A 22,728-nucleotide genomic window follows, 5' to 3' on the forward strand; every position below is an offset into this window, starting at 1 on the left:
GACCAGCGAGACACCCTCCCAGATCTGCAGGACCTCCCCCTGGACCTACACATAGAGGACCCACGCCAAGAGGAATTACATCCAGACCACAGTACACCCAGACACATCCACACCCCCACCCCAACCAATCAACACCCCCCCGTCAACCATGCCCACACTCCATTTAGGCCCCCTCAGATCAGACCTATGCCACTCCTGCCCACCCCATGCACCCCACCCCCGCAAAGAGGGCCTCAACATGGAAGCCACACATACGCCCAGGTAGTGAGCGGGCAAACAGTCCCAACCCCCACTCTCACACTCGCCCAAGCCAATGGCATGTACCAGATGCTCAGCAGGCTCTGCTCACACTTACTGGCCTGAGGCTAAACCACGACCAACAACATTGGACACTCTATGGAACAAAAAGCCTTCACTATATTATCCTGGAATATCCAAGGCCTGTCATCTGCCTTTAGCCTAAAGAGCAGAAACCCGGACTTCACCAAAGAAATCGGTAATACAGACATTGTCATCCTGCAAGAAACCTGGTATAGAGGAGATGGACCCACTGGTTGCCCTCTAGGTTACAGAGAGCTGGTAGTCCCATCCACCAAACTACCAGGTGTGAAACAGGGAAGGGACTCAGGGGGTATGCTAATTTGGTATAGAGCAGACCTAACTCACTCCATTAAATTAATCAAAACAGGAACATTCTACATTTGGCTAGAAATTCAAAAAGAAATTATCCTAACAGAGAAAAATGTCCTCCTGTGTGCTACCTATATCCCCCACTAGAATCCCCATATTTTAATGAAGACAGCTTCTCCATCCTGGAGGGGGAAATCAATAATTTCCAGGCCCAGGGACATGTACTAGTCTGTGGTGACCTAAATGCCAGAACCGGACAAGAACCTGACACCCTCAGCACACAGGGGGACAAACACCTGCCTGGAGGTGACAGCATTCCCTCCCCCATATGCCCCCCTAGGCACAACTATGACAACATAACCAACAAAAACGGGTCACAACTCCTGCAGCTCTGTCGCACGCTGGGTATGTACATAGTCAACGGTAGGCTTCGAGGGGACTCCTATGGTAGGTACACCTATAGCTCATCTCTTGGCAGTAGTACTGTAGACTACTTTATCACTGACCTCAACCCAGAGTCTCTCAGAGCGTTCACAGTCAGCCCACTGACACCCCTATCAGACCACAGCAAAATCACAGTCTACTTAAACAGAGCAATACTCAATCATGAGGCATCAAAGCCAAAGGAACTGAGTAACATTAAGAAATGCTATAGATGGAAGGAATGCAGTTTGGAAACCTACCAAAAAACAATTAGGCAACAACAAATTCAATCCCTCTTAGACAATTTCCTGGGTAAAACGTTCCACTGTAATAGTGAAGTTGTAAATTTGGCAGTAGAAAATCTTAACAGTATATTTGACCTCTCAGCTTCCCTATCAAATCTAAAAATCTCAAATAGAAAACCGAAGAAAATTAACAATAATGACAAATGGTTTGATGAAGAATGCAAAAATCTAAGAAAGAAATTGAGAAACCTGTCCAACCAAAAACATAGAGACCCGGAAAACCTGAGTCTACGCCTTCACTATGGTGAATCACTAAAACAATACAGAAATACACTACGGAAAAAGAAGGAACAGCATGTCAGAAATCAGCTCAATGCAATTGAAGAATCCATAGACTCTAACCACTTCTGGGAAAATTGGAAAACACTAAACAAACAACAACATGAAGAATTATCTATCCAAAATGGAGATGTATGGGTAAACCACTTCTCCAATCTTTTTGGCTCTATAACAAAGAATAAAGAGCAAAAACATATACATGATCAAACACAGATCTTAGAATCAACTATTAAAGACTACCAGAACCCACTGGATTCTCCAATTACATTGAAAGAGTTACAGGACAAAATAAAAACCCTCCAACCCAAAAAGGCCTGTGGTGTTGATGGTATCCTCAATGAAATGATCAAATATACAGACAACAAATTCCAATTGGCTATACTAAAACTCTTTAACATCATACTTAGCTCTGGCATCTTCCCCAATATTTGGAACCAAGGACTGATCACCCCAATCCACAAAAGTGGAGACAAATTTGACCCCAATAACTACCGTGGAATATGTGTCAACAGTAACCTTGGGAAAATCCTCTGCATTATTATTAACAGCAGACTCGTACATTTCCTCAATGAAAACAATGTACTGAGCAAATGTCAAATTGGCTTTTTACCAAATTACCGTACAACAGACCATGTATTCACCCTGCACACCCTAATTGACAATCAAACAAACCAAAACAAAGGCAAAGTCTTCTCATGCTTTGTTGATTTCAAAAAAGCCTTCGACTCAATCTGGCATGAGGGTCTGCTATACAAACTGATGGAAAGTGGTGTTGGGGGTAAAACATACGACATTATAAAATCCATGTACACAAACAACAAGTGTGCGGTTAAAATTGGCAAAAAACACACACATTTCTTCACACAGGGTCGTGGGGTTAGACAGGGATGCAGCTTAAGCCCCACCCTCTTCAACATATATATCAACGAATTGGCGAGGGCACTAGAAAAGCCTGCAGCACCCGGCCTCCCCTGCTAGAATCCGAAGTCAAATGTCTGCTGTTTGCTGATGATCTGGTGCTTCTGTCACCAACCAAGGAGGGCCTACAGCAGCACCTAGATCTTATGCACAGATTCTGTCAGACCTGGGCCCTGACAGTAAATCTCAGTAAGACCAAAATAATGGTGTTCCAAAAAAGGTCCAGTCACCAGGACCACAAATACAAATTCCATCTAGACACTGTTGCCCTAGAGCACACAAAAAACTATACATACCTTGGCCTAAACATCAGCACCACAGGTAACTTCCACAAAGCTGTGAACGATCTGAGAGACAAGGCAAGAAGGGCATTCTATGCCATCAAAAGAAACATAAATTTCAACATACCAATTAGGATCTGGCTAAAAATACTTGAATCAGTCATAGAGCCCATTGCCCTTTATGGTTGTGAGGTCTGGGGTCCGCTCACCAACCAAGACTTCACAAAATGGGACAAACACCAAATTGAGACTCTGCACGCAGAATTCTGCAAAAATATCCTCCGTGTACAACGTAGAACACCAAATAATGCATGCAGAGCAGAATTAGGCCGATGCCCACTAATTATCAAAATCCAGAAAAGAGCTGTTAAATTCTACAACCACCTAAAAGGAAGCGATTCACAAACCTTCCATAACAAAGCCATCACCTACAGAGAGATGAACCTGGAGAAGAGTCCCCTAAGCAAGCTGGTCCTGGGGCTCTGTTCACAAACACAAACACACACTACAGAGCCCCAGGACAGCAGCACAATTAGACCCAACCAAATCATGAGAAAACAAAAAGATAACTACTTAACACATTGGAAAGAATTAACAAAAAAACAGAGCAAACTAGAATGCTATTTGGCCCTACACAGAGAGTACACAGCGGCAGAATACCTGACCACTGTGACTGACCCAAAATTAAGGAAAGCCTTGACTATGTACAGACTCAGTGAGCATAGCCTTGCTATTGAGAAAGGCCGCCGTAGGCAGACATGGCTCTCAAGAGAAGACAGGCTATGTGCTCACTGCCCACAAAATGAGGTGGAAACTGAGCTGCACTTCCTAACCTCCTGCCCAATGTATGACCATATTAGAGAGACATATTTCCCTCAGATTACACAGATCCACAAAGAATTCGAAAACAAATCCAATTTTGAAAAACTCCCATATCTACTGGGTGAAATTCCACAGTGTGCCATCACAGCAGCAAGATTTGTGACCTGTTGCCACGAGAAAAGGGCAACCAGTGAAGAACAAACACCATTGTAAATACAACCCATATTTATGCTTATTTATTTTATCTTGTGTCCTTTAGCCATTTGTACATTGTTAGAACACTGTATATATATATATATATAATATGACATTTGTAATGTCTTTACTGTTTTGAAACTTCTGTATGTGTAATGTTTACTGTTAATTTTTGTTGTTTTTCACTTTATATATTCACTTTGTATGTTGTCTACCTCACTTGCTTTGGCAATGTTAACACATGTTTCCCATGCCAATAAAGCCCTTGAATTGAATTGAATTGAGAGAGAGACAGACAGAGAGACAGAGAGAGAGACAGACAGACAGACAGACAGACAGACAGACAGACAGACAGACAGACAGACAGACAGACAGACAGACAGACAGACAGACAGACAGACAGACAGACAGACAGACAGACAGACAGACAGAGAGGAAAGAGACAGAGGAAAGAGAGAGAGCGAGAGAGGAGAGAGAGAGATTGACCCCTGTGTCAAATATGTTTGGCATTCTCTCCTGCAGTGGGAATAATCTCCACACAGTTCTACCGACTGTTCATGTTATATTTTTCTTTCTCATCCCATTCCATACAGTGTTTATGGTAAAACATATGAAGTGGATAGTGGATGCTATGTGTCATACAGTATGTGCTATGTGTTCTCTTAAAGACAATATCGATGAAGATGAGATAGAACTCTGTTCTATTCTGTTCTATTATATTCTGTTGTATTCTTCTCTATTCTGTTATATTCTATTCTGTTCTATTCTGTTCTATTCTATTCTACTCTGTACTATGCTTCTCTATTCTGTTCTATTCTATTCCATTCTTCTCTATTCTGTTCTATTCTACTCTATTCTAATATATTCTACTCTATTCTGTTCTGTTCTACTCTATTCTAATATATTCTACTCTATTCTGTTCTGTTCTACTCTATTCTAATATATTCTGTTCTATTCTGTTCTGTTCTACTCTATTCTAATATATTCTACTCTATTCTGTCCTGTTCTATTCTACTCTATTCTACTTTATTCTATTATATTCTACTCTATTCTGTTCTGTTCTACTCTACTCTATTCTACTATATTCTATTCTATTCTACTCTATTCTGTTCTTTTCTATTCTACTCTATTCTACTATATTCTATTTTATTCTACTTTATTCTATTCTATTCTATGCTACTCTATTCTACTCTATTATATTCTATTCTACTCTATTCTACTCTATTCTATTCTCTTCTGTGCTGCAGCCTTGCCCCACGAGAGGTCCTCTCTGTACAGAGAGACTGTCTGAAGCAACAGATGTGATGCGCATACAGTCCAGATCAGTCTGCTTCTCCCTGTCTTCACTCCCTTTCTGTTCTGTCAAAATGGGATTGTTTTTATGTTTGTTGAAGGTGGACAACTGGCAACCTATATAGGCCGACTACTCAATGTCTGAACACCGTGGTAGATTATTTTTCAGTACAATGACTAAAACCAATATAATATAAATTGTGTGAATGAGTATCTAGACACCTGATATAAACCCACAAAGATTAGCCAAGGTTAGTAAAACCACGTCTGGATTATAAAATGCTTACACTAGCACCTACTTCATTCATACACATAGCGACAGCGACTGCTCTCTGAACATTCAGACAGAAACCCACAGGACAAACTCTTTATCTATACTGTATGACTGATGCAGCCTGACCACCCCTCTAGTTGATTCAGAACCTAGGTAGAACTATGACTACCTAGTTGATTCAGAACCTAGGTAGAACTATGACCACCACTCTAGTTGATTCAGAACCTAGGTAGAACTATGACCACCATTCTAGTTGATTCAGAACCTAGGTAGAACTATGACCACCTAGTTGATTAAGAACCTAGGTAGAACTATGACCACCTAGCTGATTCAGAACCTAGGTAGGACTATGACCACCTAGCTGATTCAGAACCTAGGTAGAACTATGACCACCCCTCTAGTTGATTCAGAACCTAGGTAGAACTATGACCACCCCTCTAGTTGATTCAGAACCTAGGTAGAACTATGACCACCTAGCTGATTCAGAACCTAGGTAGAACTATGACCACCTAGTTGATTCAGAACCTAGGTAGAACTATGACCACCTAGTTGATTCAGAACCTAGGTAGAACTATGACCACCTAGCTGATTCAGAACCTAGGTAGAGCTATGACCACCTAGCTGATTCAGAACTTAGGTAGAACTATGACCACCTAGCTGATTCCGAACCTAGGTAGAACTATGACCACCTAGCTGATTCAGAACCTAGGTAGAACTATGACCACCCCCCTAGCTGATTCAGAACCTAGGTAGAACTATGACCACCTAGCTGATTCAGAACCTAGGTAGAACTATGACCACCCCTCTAGCTGATTCAGAACCTAGGTAGAACTATGACCACCTAGTTGATTCAGAACCTAGGTAGAACTATGACCACCTAGTTGATTCAGAACCTAGGTAGAACTATGACCACCTAGTTGATTCAGAACCTAGGTAGAACTATGACCACCTAGTTGATTCAGAACCTAGGTAGAACTATGACCACCTAGCTGATTCAGAACCTAGGTAGAACTATGACCACCCCCCTAGCTGATTCAGAACCTAGGTAGAACTATGACCACCTAGCTGATTTAGAACCTAGGTAGATCTATGACCACCCCTCTAGCTGATTCAGAACCTAGGTAGAACTATGACTACCTAGCTGATCCAGAACCTAGGTAGAACTATGACCACCTAGCTGATTCAGAACCTAGGTAGAACTATGACCACCTAGCTGATTCAGAACCTAGGTAGAACTATGACCACCCCTCTAGCTGATTCAGAACCTAGGTAGAACTGACCACCTTCATTCAGAACCTAGGTAGAACTATGACCACCTAGTCAATTCAGAACCTAGGTAGAACTATGACCACCTAGTTGATTCAGAACCTAGGTAGAACTATGACCACCTAGTTGATTCAGAACCTAGGTAGAACTATGACCACCTAGTTGATTCAGAACCTAGGTAGAACTATGACCACCTAGTTGATTCAGAACCTAGGTAGAACTATGACCACCCCTCTAGCTGATTCAGAACCTAGGTAGAACTATGACCACCCCTCTAGCTGATTCAGAACCTAGGTAGAACTATGACCACCTAGCTGATTCAGAACCTAGGTAGAACTATGACCACCTAGCTGATTCCGAACCTAGGTAGAACTATGACCACCTAGCTAATTCAGAACCTAGGTAGAACTATGACCACCCCCCTAGCTGATTCAGAACCTAGGTAGAACTATGACCACCTAGCTGATTCAGAACCTAGGTAGAACTATGACCACCCCTCTAGCTGATTCAGAACCTAGGTAGAACTATGACCACCTAGCTGATTCAGAACCTAGGTAGAACTATGACCACCTAGTTAATTCAGAACCTAGGTAGAACTATGACCACCTAGTTGATTCAGAACCTAGGTAGAACTATGACCACCTAGTTGATTCAGAACCTAGGTAGAACTATGACCACCTAGTTGATTCAGAACCTAGGTAGAACTATGACCACCTAGTTGATTCAGAACCTAGGTAGAACTATGACCACCTAGCTGATTCAGAACCTAGGTAGAACTATGACCACCCCTCTAGCTGATTCAGAACCTAGGTAGAACTATGACCACCTAGCTGATTCAGAACCTAGGTAGAACTATGACCACCTAGCTGATTCAGAACCTAGGTAGAACTATGACCACCTAGCTGATTCAGAACCTAGGTAGAACTATGACCACCCCTCTAGCTGATTCAGAACCTAGGTAGAACTATGACCACCTAGTTGATTCAGAACCTAGGTAGAACTATGACCACCTAGTTGATTCAGAACCTAGGTAGAACTATGACCACCTAGTTGATTCAGAACCTAGGTAGAACTATGACCACCCCTCTAGCTGATTCAGAACCTAGGTAGAACTATGACCACCCCTCTAGCTGATTCATAACCTAGGTAGAACTATGACTACCTAGCTGATTCAGAACCTAGGTAGAACTATGACCACCTAGTTGATTCAGAACCTAGGTAGAACTATGACCACCTAGTTGATTCAGAACCTAGGTAGAACTATGACCACCTAGTTGATTCAGAACCTAGGTAGAACTATGACCACCTAGTTGATTCAGAACCTAGGTGAACTTGACCACCTAGTTGATTCAGAACCTAGGTAGAACTATGACCACCTAGTTGATTCAGAACCTAGGTAGAACTATGACCACCCCTAGCTGATTCAGAACCTAGGTAGAACTATGACCACCCCTAGCTGATTCAGAACCTAGGTAGAACTATGACCACCTAGCTGATTCAGAACCTAGGTAGAACTATGACCACCTAGTTGATTCAGAACCTAGGTAGAACTATGACCACCTAGTTGATTCAGAACCTAGGTAGAACTATGACCACCTAGTTGATTCAGAACCTAGGTAGAACTATGACCACCTAGTTGATTCAGAACCTAGCTGATTCCAGGTAGAACCTAGGTTCAGAACCTAGGTAGAACTATGACCACCTAGAACCTAGGTAGAACTATGACCACCCCTCTAGCTGATTCAGAACCTAGGTAGAACTATGACCACCTAGCTGATTCAGAACCTAGGTAGAACTATGACCACCTAGTTGATTCAGAACCTAGGTAGAACTATGACCACCTAGTTGATTCAGAACCTAGGTAGAACTATGACCACCTAGTTGATTCAGAACCTAGGTAGAACTATGACCACCTAGTTGATTCAGAACCTAGGTAGAACTATGACCACCTAGTTGATTCAGAACCTAGGTAGAACTATGACCACCTAGTTGATTCAGAACCTAGGTAGAACTATGACCACCTAGTTGATTCAGAACCTAGGTAGAACTATGACCACCTAGTTGATTCAGAACCTAGGTAGAACTATGACCACCTAGCTGATTCAGAACCTAGGTAGAACTATGACCACCCCCTAGCTGATTCAGAACCTAGGTAGAACTATGACCACCTAGCTGATTTAGAACCTAGGTAGATCTATGACCACCCCTCTAGCTGATTCAGAGCCTAGGTAGAACTATGACTACCTAGCTTCAGAACCTATTCAGAACCTAGGTAGAACTAGACCTACCCCCTCTAGCTGATTCAGAACCTAGGTAGAACTATGACCACCTAGCTGATTCAGAACCTAGGTAGAGCTATGACCACCCCTCTAGCTGATTCAGAACCTAGGTAGAACTATGACCACCTAGCTGATTCAGAACCTAGGTAGAACTATGACCACCTAGCTGATTCCGAACCTAGGTAGAACTATGACCACCTAGCTAATTCAGAACCTAGGTAGAACTATGACCACCCCCCTAGCTGATTCAGAACCTAGGTAGAACTATGACCACCTAGCTGATTCAGAACCTAGGTAGATCTATGACCACCCCTCTAGCTGATTCAGAACCTAGGTAGAACTATGACCACCTAGCTGATTCAGAACCTAGGTAGAGCTATGACCACCCCTCTAGCTGATTCAGAACCTAGGTAGAACTATGACCACCTAGCTGATTCAGAACCTAGGTAGAACTATGACCACCTAGCTGATTCCGAACCTAGGTAGAACTATGACCACCTAGCTAATTCAGAACCTAGGTAGAACTATGACCACCCCCACCTAGCTGATTCAGAACCTAGGTAGAACTATGACCACCTAGCTGATTCAGAACCTAGGTAGAACTAGACCACCTAGCTGATTCAGACCACCCCTCTAGCTGATTCAGAACCTAGGTAGAACTATGACCACCTAGCTGATTCAGAACCTAGGTAGAACTATGACCACCCTAGGTAGAACTATGACCACCTAGCTGATTCAGAACCTAGGTAGAACTATGACCACCTAGTTGATTCAGAACCTAGGTAGAACCTGACCACCTAGTATTCAGAACCTAGGTGACCTACCACCCCTCTAGCTGATTCAGTTGATTCAGAACCTAGGTAGAACTATGACCACCTAGCTGATTCAGAACCTAGGTAGAACTATGACCACCCCCCTAGCTGATTCAGAACCTAGGTAGAACTATGACCACCTAGCTGATTCAGAACCTAGGTAGATCTATGACCACCCCTCTAGCTGATTCATAACCTAGGCAGAACTATGACCACCTAGCTGATTCAGAACCTAGGTAGAACTATGACCACCCCACTAGCTGATTCAGAACCTAGGTAGAACTATGACCACCTAGTTGATTCAGAACCTAGGTAGAACTATGACCACCTAGTTGATTCAGAACCTAGGTAGAACTATGACCACCTAGTTGATTCAGAACCTAGGTAGAACTATGACCACCTAGCTGATTCAGAACCTAGGTAGAACTATGACCACCCCCCTAGCTGATTCAGAACCTAGGTAGAACTATGACCACCTAGCTGATTTAGAACCTAGGTAGATCTATGACCACCCCTCTAGCTGATTCAGAACCTAGGTAGAACTATGACTACCTAGCTGATCCAGAACCTAGGTAGAACTATGACCACCTAGCTGATTCAGAACCTAGGTAGAACTATGACCACCTAGCTGATTCAGAACCTAGGTAGAACTATGACCACCTAGTTGATTCAGAACCTAGGTAGAACTATGACCACCTAGTTGATTCAGAACCTAGGTAGAACTATGACCACCCCTCTAGTTGATTCAGAACCTAGGTAGAACTATGACCACCTAGTTGATTCCGAACCTTCTATGAACCTAGGTTCAGAACCTATGAACTATGACCACCTAGTTGATTCAGAACCTAGGTAGAACTATGACCACCTAGTTGATTCAGAACCTAGGTGAACTATGACCACCTAGTTGATTCAGAACCTAGGTAGAACTATGACCACCTAGAACTATGACCACCTAGTTGATTCAGAACCTAGGATTCAGAACCTAGAACTATGACCACCTAGCTGATTCAGAACCTAGGTAGAACTATGACCACCCCCCTAGCTGATTCAGAACCTAGGTAGAACTATGACCACCTAGCTGATTTAGAACCTAGGTAGATCTATGACCACCCCTCTAGCTGATTCAGAACCTAGGTAGAACTATGACTACCTAGCTGATCCAGAACCTAGGTAGAACTATGACCACCTAGCTGATTCAGAACCTAGGTAGAACTATGACCACCTAGCTGATTCAGAACCTAGGTAGAACTATGACCACCCCTCTAGCTGATTCAGAACCTAGGTAGAACTATGACCACCTAGTTAATTCAGAACCTAGGTAGAACTATGACCACCTAGTTGATTCAGAACCTAGGTAGAACTATGACCACCTAGTTGATTCAGAACCTAGGTAGAACTATGACCACCCCTCTAGCTGATTCAGAACCTAGGTAGAACTATGACCACCTAGTTGATTCAGAACCTAGGTAGAACTATGATTCAGAACCTAGGTAGAACTATGACCACCTAGCTGATTCAGAACCTAGGTAGAACTATGACCACCCCTAGCTGATTCAGAACCTAGGTAGAACTATGACCACCTAGCTGATTCAGAACCTAGGTAGAACTATGACCACCTAGCTGATTCAGAACCTAGGTAGAACTATGACCACCTAGCTGATTCAGAACCTAGGTAGAACTATGACCACCTAGCTGATTCAGAACCTAGGTAGAACTATGACCACCTAGTTGATTCCCACCTAGCTGATTCAGAACCTAGGTAGAACTATGACCACCTAGTTGATTCAGAACCTAGGTAGAACTATGACCACCTAGTTGATTCAGAACCTAGGTAGAACTATGACCACCTAGAACCTAGGTAGAACTATGACCACCCCTAGCTGATTCAGAACCTAGAACTATGACCACCTAGTGATTCAGAACCTAGGTAGAACATGACCACCTAGCTGATTCAGAACCTAGGTAGAACTATGACCACCTAGCTGATTCAGAACCTAGGTAGAACTATGACCACCCCTCTAGCTGATTCAGAACCTAGGTAGAACTATGACCACCTAGTTGATTCAGAACCTAGGTAGAACTATGACCACCTAGCTGATTCCAGAACCTAGGTAGAACTATGACCACCTAGCTGATTCAGAACCTAGGTAGAACTATGACCACCCCTCTAGCTGATTCAGAACCTAGGTAGAACTATGACCACCTAGTGATTCAGAACCTAGGTAGAACTATGACCACCCCAGAACCTCTAGCTGATTCAGAACCTAGGTAGAACTATGACCACCCCTAGCTGATTCAGAACCTAGGTAGAACTATGACCACCTAGCTGATTCAGAACCTAGGTAGAACTATGACCACCTAGTTGATTCAGAACCTAGGTAGAACTATGACCACCTAGTTGATTCAGAACCTAGGTAGAACTATGACCACCCACCCCTCTAGCTGATTCAGAACCTAGGTAGAACTATGACCACCTAGTTGATTCAGAACCTAGGTAGAACTATGACCACCTAGGTAGAACTATGACCACCTGATTCAGAACCTAGGTAGAACTATGACCACCTAGTTGATTCAGAACCTAGGTAGAACTATGACCACCCCTAGCTGATTCAGAACCTAGGTAGAACTATGACCACCCCCTAGGTCTAGCTGATTCAGAACCTAGGTAGAACTATGACCACCTAGCTGATTCAGAACCTAGGTAGAACTATGACCACCTAGTTGATTCAGAACCTAGGTAGAACTATGACCACCTAGTTGATTCAGAACCTAGGTAGAACTATGACCACCTAGTTGATTCAGAACCTAGGTAGAACTATGACCACCTAGTTGAGAACCTAGGTAGAACTATGATTCAGAACCTAGGTAGAACTATGACTACCTAGCTGATCCAGAACCTAGGTAGAACTATGACCACCTAGCTGATTCAGAACCTAGGTAGAACTATGACCACCGAGTTGATTCAGAACCTAGGTAGAACTATGACTACCCCTCTAGCTGATTCAGAACCTAGGTAGAACTATGACTACCTAGTTGATTCAGAACCTAGGTAGAACTATGACCACCCCTCTAGCTGATTCAGAACCTAGGTAGAACTATGACCACCCCTCTAGCTGATTCATAACCTAGGTAGAACTATGACTACCTAGCTGATTCAGAACCTAGGTCTATGACCACCTAGCTGATTCAGAACCTAGGTAGAACTATGACCACCTAGTTGATTCAGAACCTAGGTAGAACTATGACTACCCCTCTAGCTGATTCAGAACCTAGGTAGAACTATGACTACCTAGTTGATTCAGAACCTAGGTAGAACTATGACCACCTAGCTGATTCAGAACCTAGGTAGAACTATGACCACCCCTCTAGCTGATTCAGAACCTAGGTAGAACTATGACTACCTAGTTGATTCAGAACCTAGGTAGAACTATGACCACCTAGTTGATTCAGAACCTAGGTAGAACTATGACCACCCCCCTCTAGTTGATTCAGAACCTAGGTAGAACTATGACCACCTAGTTGATTCAGAACCTAGGTAGAACTATGACCACCTAGCTGATTCAGAACCTAGGAACCTAGGTAGAACTATGACCACCTAGAACCTAGGTAGAACTATGACCACCTAGTTGATTCAGAACCTAGGTAGAACTATGACCACCTAGTTGATTCAGAACCTAGGTAGAACTATGACCACCTAGTTGATTCAGAACCTAGGTAGAACTATGACCACCTAGTTGATTCAGAACCTAGGTAGAACTATGACCACCCCTCTAGCTGATTCAGAACCTAGGTAGAACTATGACCACCCCTCTAGCTGACCTAGGTAGAACTATGACCACCTAGCTGATTCAGAACCTAGGTAGAACTATGACCACCCCTAGCTGATTCAGAACCTAGGTAGAACTATGACCACCTAGCTGATTCAGAACCTAGGTAGAACTATGACCACCTAGCTGATTCAGAACCTAGGTAGAACTATGACCACCCCTCTAGCTGATTCAGAACCTAGGTAGAACTATGACCACCTAGCTGATTCAGAACCTAGGTAGAACTATGACCACCTAGTTGATTCCATACCTAGGTAGAACTATGACCACCGAGTTGATTCAGAACCTAGGTAGAACTATGACTACCCCTCTAGCTGATTCAGAACCTAGGTAGAACTATGACTACCTAGTTGATTCAGAACCTAGGTAGAACTATGACCACCCCTCTAGCTGATTCAGAACCTAGGTAGAACTATGACCACCCCTCTAGCTGATTCATAACCTAGGTAGAACTATGACTACCTAGCTGATTCAGAACCTAGGTAGAACTATGACCACCTAGTTGATTCAGAACCTAGGTAGAACTATGACCACCTAGTTGATTCAGAACCTAGGTAGAACTATGACCACCTAGTTGATTCAGAACCTAGGTAGAACTATGACCACCTAGTTGATTCAGAACCTAGGTAGAACTATGACCACCTAGTTGATTCAGAACCTAGGTAGAACTATGACCACCCCTCTAGCTGATTCAGAACCTAGGTAGAACTATGACTACCTAGTTGATTCAGAACCTAGGTAGAACTATGACCACCTAGTTGATTCAGAACCTAGGTAGAACTATGACCACCCCTCTAGCTGATTCAGAACCTAGGTAGAACTATGACCACCTAGTTGATTCAGAACCTAGGTAGAACTATGACCACCCCTCTAGCTGATCCAGAACCTAGGTAGAACTATGACTACCTAGTTGATTCAGAACCTAGGTAGAACTATGACCACCTCGTTGATTCAGAACCTAGGTAGAACTACCACCCCTCTAGCTGATTCAGAACCTAGGTAAAGCAGTATTCAGCATCATTATCTGTCACCGTCCAAGTCTACTGCATTATTCAGCATCATTATCTGTCACCGTCCAAGACTACTGCATTATTCAGCATCATTATCTGTCACCGTCCAAGACTACTGCATTATTCAGCATCATTATCTGTCACCGTCCAAGACTACTGCATTATTCAGCATCATTATCTGTCACCGTCCAAGACTACTGCACTATTCAGCATCATTATCTGTCACCGTCCAAGACTACTGCAGTATTCAGCATCATTATCTGTCATCGTCCAAGACTACTGCAGTACATGAATGAGTGATGAGATCCTGCTAGCTACAATATATAGTATAGCCTGCAGTCTCTCTCTCTCTCTCTCTCTGTCTGTCTGTCTCTCTGTCTCTCTGTCTCTCTGTCTCTCTGTCTGTCTGTCTGTCTGTCTGTCTGTCTGTCTGTCTGTCTGTCTGTCTGTCTGTCTGTCTGTCTGTCTGTCTGTCTGTCTGTCTGTCTGTCTGTCTGTCTGTCTGTCTGTCTGTCTGTCTGTCTGTCTGTCTCTGTCTGTGTCTCTCTGTCTGTCTGTCTGCCTGCCTGCCTGCCTCCCTGCCCTGCCTGCCTGCCTGCCTGCCTGCCTGCCTGTATCTCTGTCTGTATCTCTGTCTGTATCTCTGTCTGTCTGTCCTCTAGCCGGTCTCTGGTTCCCTTTCCCCCATACTGTAACACACACACACACACCCAGAGAACATACACAACACACACACACGCGAACAATCTTCACCACATGATCTCAGTGATATGTAGCTGTCCCGCTGAGAGCCCTGAGCGGGTGAGCTGGCTCTGCTGCACAGCACTCTGGGTAAGATTACCTACATTTTACAGGAAAGCAGCAAAGTGGATGAAAGTGTGAAGAACAGCATGCTGGGGTTCTGTGTGTGGTGTGTGTGTGTGTGTGTGTGTGTGTGTGTGTGTGTGTGTGTGTGTGTGTGTGTGTGTGTGTGTGTGTGTGTGTGTGTGTGTGTGTGTGTGTGTGGTGTGTGTGTGGTGTGTGTGTGTGGTGTGTGTGTGTGTGTGTGTGTGTGAGTGGGGCAGCGGAGACTCCACAAACTGCCTCATCTACATAATCTAACCACAAACTGCCTCTCATCTACATAATCTAACCACAAACTGCCTCTCATCTACATAATCTAACCACAAACTGCCTTACATCGACAAAATCTAACCACAAACTGCTTCTCATCTACATAATCTAACAACAAACTGCCTCTCATCTACATAATCTAACCACAAACTGCCTCTCATCTACATAATCTAACCACAAACTGCTTCTCATCTACTAAATCTAACCACAAACTGCCTCTCATCTACATAATCTAACCACAAACTGCTACTCATCTACAAAATCTAACCTAATACCCAGCAGCACAGAGCCAGGCACTAATCCACAGATCACCATGGATACCTAATACCCAGCAGCACAGAGCCAGGCACTAATCCACAGATCACCATGGATACCTAATACCCAGCAGCACAGAGCCAGGCACTAATCCACAGATCACCATGGATACCTAATACCCAGCAGCACAGAGCCAGGTACTAATCTACAGATCACCATGGATACCTAATACCCAGCAGCACAGAGCCAGGCACTAATCCACAGATCACCATGGATACCTAATACCCAGCAGCACAGAGCCAGGCACTAATCCACAGATCGTACCCTCCAAACTCGTACCCCTATAGAACCCTCCAAACTCGTCATTAAGCTCGAGATTCTGGGTCTCAAACCCCACCCTGTGCAACTGGGTACTGGACTTCCTGACAGGCCACCCCCAGGTGGTGAGGGTAGGGAACAACATCTCCACCCTGCTGATCCTCAACACTGGGGCCCCACACGGGTGCGTGCTCAGCCCTCTCCTGTACTCCCTGTTTAACCATGACTGCGTGGCCATGCACGCCTCCAACTCAATCATCAAGTTTGCAGACGACACGACAGGGGTAGGCTTGATTACCAACAACAACGAGACGGCCTACAGGGAGGAGGTGAGGGCCCTTGGAGTGTGGTGTCAGGAAAATAACCTCACACTCAACGTCAACAAAACAAAGGAGATGATCGTGGACTTCAGGAAATAGCAGAGGGAGCACCCCCCTATCCACATCGACGGGACAGCGGTGGGGAAGGCAGATAGTTTTAAGTTCCTCGGCGTACACATCACGGACAAACTGAATTGGTCCACCCACACAGACAGCGTTGTGAAGAAGGTGGGCATTAGAGAGGCAACAAAGAGACCAAAGATAACCCCGAAGGAGCTGCAAAGCTCCACAGAGGAGATTTAAGTGTCTTTCCATAGGACCACTTTAAGCCGTATACTCCACAGAGCTGGGCTTTACAGAAGAGTGGCCAGAAAAAAGCCATTGCTTGAAGACAAAAATAAGCAAACACGTTTGGTGTTCACCAACAGGCATGTGGGAGACTCCCCAAACAGATGGAAGAAGGTACTCTGTTCAGATGAGACAAAAATGTAGCTTTTTGGCCATCAAGGAAAACACTATGTCTGGCGCAAACCCAATACCTCTCATCACTCCTAGAACATTATCCCCACAGTGAAGCACGGTGGTGGCAGCATCATGATGTTGGGATGTTTTTCATCAGCAAGGACTGGGAAACTGGTCAGAATTGAAGGAATGATGGATGGCGCTAAATACAGGGAAATTCTTGAGGAAAACCTGTTTCAGTCTTCCAGAGATGTGAGACTGGGTCAGAAGTTCACCTTCCAGCAGGACAATGACCCTAAGCATATTTCTAAAGCAACACTCGAGTGGTTTAAGGGAAACATGTAAATGTCTTGGAATGACCTAGTCAAAGCCCAGACCTCAATCCAATTGAGAATCTGTGGTATGACTTAAAGATCGCTGTACACCAGCGGAACCCATCCAACTTGAAGGAACTGGAGCAGTTTTGCTTTGAAGAATGGGCAAAAATCCCAGTGGCTAAATGTGCCAAGCTTATAGAGACATACTACTACAAAGTATTGCTTTTTTTTGGTACTGACAGTACCAGTCAAAAGTTTGGACACACCTACTCATTTGTGGGTTTTTCTTTATTTTTACAATTACAATGTGTGTTATTTCATAGTTTTGATGTCTTCACTATTATTCTACAATCTATAAAATTGTTTTAAAAAAATAAAGAAAAATTGTTATATGAGTAGGTGTGTCCAAACTTTTGACTGGTACTGTCAGTAGGGTTTTATAGATACATGTTGATATACTGTCAGTAGGAATATTTACAGTGGCTTGCGAAAGTATTCACCCCCCTTGGCATTTTTCCTATTTTGTTACTGTACATCAACATCTGTCACAAAGTGCTTTTTACCCTTAATGCTTAACAATTAATGCTTAACAATTAATGCTTAACAATTAATGCTTAACAATTTCACTTGTGGAAAGACGAGTAAGGACAATGAAACATTAACAACAAGGTTCCTAAATTTGTTTTTCTTCTATTCTGACTTAATCAGCATTCAGGTTCTCCTTCATTTCCATAGTAAACACATTAGACTGTTTGACGGGAGAACCATAAGGGCTTAATGAGCGAAACAGAGCAAGACTTAGCCATTTCTGTTGTGATGGCATTTTTCCAAAGACAAAAGCCTTAGAAATGCACTCATCCACAAAACAAATGTAACCAGATTGCTATAACATTGGCATAATCATCACACAATTTTAATGTGCTGATTTCTCTATGGCTATTAGTGGTCTATTGATGTTGGGAGAAACTGTGTTTGTTTCCTTTTCCATTATGTCTGAGTCTAACGGTGGACGGCGATCAGGACGTGAATCAGTTAAAATACAATTATATAATTTCATACAGTACAGCTGTGTGTGTGTCACTCACGTGTAGACTTTGAGAACAAAGTCCTTCTCCTCCTTTAGTTCTGAGATGGTCTGTAGGACATCACTCATGGCCAGAACCGCACAGCCGTACGGCCTTCTGTACTGGACGTGAGGAGGACCCTTCTTAGTGTCATTCAGCAGCATCCGACCTGCGTACACACACACACACACACACACACACACACACACACACACACACACACACACAAAAAGACCAAAGTAATATTTTAGTACGTACAGAATATTGTACATACCAAGTCATGATATTTAAGCAATAAGGTCCGAGGAGGTGTGGTATACGGCCAATAAGCACGACGCATCGCGGAGTGCCTGGATACAGCAATTAGCCGTGGTATATTGACCATATATCACAAACTCCGAGGTGCCTTATTGGAGCAGTAAAAATATATGTTTTGTCATACCTGTTATATGGTCTGATATATGGCTGTCAGCCAATCAGCATTCAGGGCTCGAACCACCCAGTTTATAATTACATTTGAGTAATTTAGCAGACGCTCTTATCCGGAGAGAATTAAAGCAGTGAGTCATTTAGCAGACTCTCTGATCCAGAGCCACTTACAGCAGTGAGTCAGTTAGCAGACTCTCTGATCCAGAGCCACTTACAGCAGTGAGTCATACTGGTCCCTCGTGGGAATCGAATCCACATCCTTGGTGTTACAAGCACCATGCTCTACCCAACTGAGCCACAAGGGGCAGAACAGTACTGTAACATAAATACATGACTCAGCTATCTAATCACACCCCAGCTTAGTCTGTCTGTCTGTCTGTCTGTCTGTCTGTCTGTCTGTCTGTCTGTCTGTCGTCACATCAGTTAATTTGTGTGCCTGTCGCATCCTAAACGTCACCTCAGGTGCTTGGTTCTGTACTTCTGGATCTGAGCAGGCAGCTAGCGTAGGGAAATAACATCGAGCAGAAAGCTAGAGGAAGAGTTGTATACTGTATGATTACTGGAGCAGTTTTACATATAGAACCCTCTGTGGAAAGGGTTCTACACGGAACTCAAAATGATTCTACTTCGAACCAAAAGGGGTTCTACCTGGAACCAACAATGGTTCTTTAAAGGTGTCTCCTATGGGGACAGCTGAGTGTACAGTTAGAAACTGGAGTCCGGATCCAGAGGAAGAGAATCACTGAGATAGATATAGGGCCTGGCGTGCTCAACTGGCGTGCTCAACTGGCGTGCTCAACCGGCGTGCTCAACCGGCGTGCTCAACCGGCGTGCTCAACTGGTGTGCTTATGCTTTGTATGAAAGCTGTAATTTGGGCTCAAAGGTGGACTGTTCTGCACATTCAGAGCCAGCCAAGGAAAGATAACACAAAAGTTACACGAGGCCACTTAAGGATGTTGCTGGCCTTTGCAGGAGGAGAGGGGCAACCCTCCCAAGCCTATATCCTGAAATTAAAACAGACACAGCATACTGTTTTACCCTCAATCAGACCAAATCAAATTCTAGACATCATGTCTTACCAGTTCTGATGACTTGGGAAACAATATACAGGTCCCGCTTCATGTCCTTATTGCTTAGATCCTGCAGAGTAAACAGTTAAATACATTACTTAGTTGTGTAAGGGGTGATAAAGGCCAGAGTAAACAGTTAAATGCATTACTTAGTTATGTAAGGGGTGATAAAGGCCAGAGTAAACAGTTAAATGCATTACTTAGTTATGTAAGGGGTGATAAAGCCAATAACCATTATGGAAACTATTGTTTGATGATCACATAAATGTTGATTGTGATGCTATTGGGGTGGAGGGGGATGGGTGTCTGGTGAGCTCACCGTGAAGAGAGCACACAGTCGGTCAACCTTTTCTGGATTTTTGGGACCTCCATTCTTGTTCAGTCTGACCATAAACTTCTCACTGAAATAAGAAAGAAAATCTACCGTTTGCTGCATTTCCAATGCAATTTCCTGCGATGGGATGTCAAGTCACACTATTTAGAATCTCCCACGACACACGTTGGATTCGAACTGTCATTGGCCAGAAAAAACAAACAAACATGCAGTATAATACAATACAAAATACATGTTCTAAACCAAACTGTTATCCCTTCGCAACGATATAGAGACCATCTAAGGATAGCAGCATATTAGCAGCATATTCTCGTAGTAAACGGGATATTTTGTCAGGACAAGATGCTAGAATATGCATATAATTGACAGCTTAGGATAGAAAACACTCTAAAGTTTCCAAAACCGTAAAAATATTGTCTGTGAGTATAACAGAACTGATATTGCAGACGAAAGCCTGAGAAAAATCCAATCCGGAAGTGACTCATCTTTTGAAAGCTCTGCGTTCCTATGCGTCCCTATTGAGCAGTGAATGGGCTATCAACCAAACTACTTTTTCTCCGTATTCCCCCAAGGTGTCTATAGCATTGTGACGTAGTTTTTCGCATTTATGTTGAAGAATACCCGGAAGCGGCTACATTGCGCAAGTGGTCACCTGATGGCTCTCAGAGTGATTCTCACGTAAAATACAGGGGTAGCCATTATTCCAATCGGTACTACTGAAAAACGAATTGTCCCGGTGGATATATTATCAAATAGATATTTGAAAAACACCTTGAGGACTGATTATAAACAATGTTTGCATTTTTCTGTCGATATTATGGAGCTAATTTGGAATATTTTTCGGTGTTTTCGTGACTGCAATTTCCGGGCGATTTCTCAGCCAAACGTGAAGAACAAACAGAGCTATTTCGCCTACAAAAATAATATTTTTGGAAAAAAGGAACATTGGCTATCTAACTGGGAGTCTCGTGAGTGAAAACATCCAAAGCTCATCAAAGGTAAACAATTTAATTTGATTGCTTTTCTGATTTCCATGACCAAGTTACCTGCTGCCAGCTGGACAAAATGCTATGCTAGGCTATCGATAAACTTACACAAATGCTTGTCTAGCTTTGGCTGTAAAGCATATTTTGAAAATCGGAGATGACAGGGTGATTAACAAAAGGCTAAGCTGCGTCTCAATATATTTCACTTGTGATTTTCATGAATAGTTATATTTTATAGGAATATTTATGTCCGTTGCGTTATGCTAATTAGTGTCAGTCGATGATTATGCTCCCGGACCTGGGATGGGGAGATACTAGAGGTTAAAGGGGAAATCTACAATAATAACAAAGGGCCACCCACCCAATGATTTGGTAAACATCTAAGGGATAGGTCTGGAGAAATGTAACCACTCTCTAACTCATAGACAGAGCATTGGATACAAGGACTGACCATACATGATATCAAAATGATAGTCTTAACTAGGGATGTGAAAAAGGTAAACATTTTCTTAACATTTTAAACTAAAAAAAATTTTTTAATGGTAAGAAAAAAACAGAAGATGATGTGAATTCACAATTCAGATAATGTTCCTGTTAAATGACCACTAGGGGGCAGTGCAGTTCAGTCTACCTCAGTCCTGGCTACCAGACCGCGCTCACCTTACTGCTGTCCCCCACCCACTCAGCAACCATGGTAGTTAATGCTGTTCTCGGTTCTCGGAAGTGGGCTTCTCCTCCATGTTCCCAGTTGTCAGGACATGGGACTTCATGTCCCACTTCTCACCAATGTCATGGCTGGTAGCAGTGACGTATGACAGCGTGTTCATAGACGTCCAACAATCTGTTGTTCATGACACGTATAGTGTTTGAGAGCTCGCGCTTTGTACTATTTCTCCATCCGGGCCATCACGGTTTATCGACATGTCATCTTGTATTGTGTGTGTAAATATGGCATCAGTGCGTTGAAGCCCACATCCTCTCATAGACATTAAAACATCAGGGTGTTGAAGCCCACATCCTCTCATAGACATTAAAACATCAGGGTGTTGAAGCCCACATCCTCTCATAGACATTAAAACATCAGGGTGTTGAAGCCCACATCCTCTCATAGACATTAAAACATCAGGGTGTTGAAGTCCACATCCTCTCATAGACATTAAAACATCAGGGTGTTGAAGCCCACATCCTCTCATAGACATTAAAACATCAGGGTGTTGTGTCGTGGAAGATTCAGAATTTGTTGCTATCATTATAGTAGTGAGTTCTTGTGTAGTTTGTTATTTGCATGAATTTATCACTGTATCATCTGCATACATTGGAATTTCAGACCCTGTACAGACTAAAGGAAGATCATTAATGGATGTGCTGAACAGTATTGACCTTTGTGGATATCAGTGGGGGAAAAAATATGTTTATTTTTATTTTTACGATGATGAGACAGCACC

At 43.2% G+C, this 22,728-nt stretch overlaps 1 protein-coding gene across 1 annotated transcript in view; it reads right to left on the reverse strand.

Moving 5' to 3' along the window:
* Positions 1 to 20,362, reverse strand: part of LOC112240814 (dedicator of cytokinesis protein 3) — a 39,491-nt gene extending 19,129 nt beyond the window's left edge. The window contains exons 1-3 of the mRNA XM_042329738.1: positions 20,283 to 20,362; positions 19,973 to 20,033; positions 18,485 to 18,632 (exon numbers count right to left, since the gene is read on the reverse strand). Coding sequence (XP_042185672.1) covers positions 18,485 to 18,632; positions 19,973 to 20,033; positions 20,283 to 20,354 — 281 coding nt within the window. The 5' untranslated portion in view covers positions 20,355 to 20,362. The remainder of the gene's footprint in view (positions 1 to 18,484; positions 18,633 to 19,972; positions 20,034 to 20,282) is intronic.
* Between the last annotated feature and the right edge of the window lie 2,366 nt (positions 20,363 to 22,728).

This window comes from Oncorhynchus tshawytscha, linkage group LG02 (assembly GCF_018296145.1).
Source record: "Oncorhynchus tshawytscha isolate Ot180627B linkage group LG02, Otsh_v2.0, whole genome shotgun sequence".
NCBI lineage: Eukaryota > Metazoa > Chordata > Actinopteri > Salmoniformes > Salmonidae > Oncorhynchus > Oncorhynchus tshawytscha.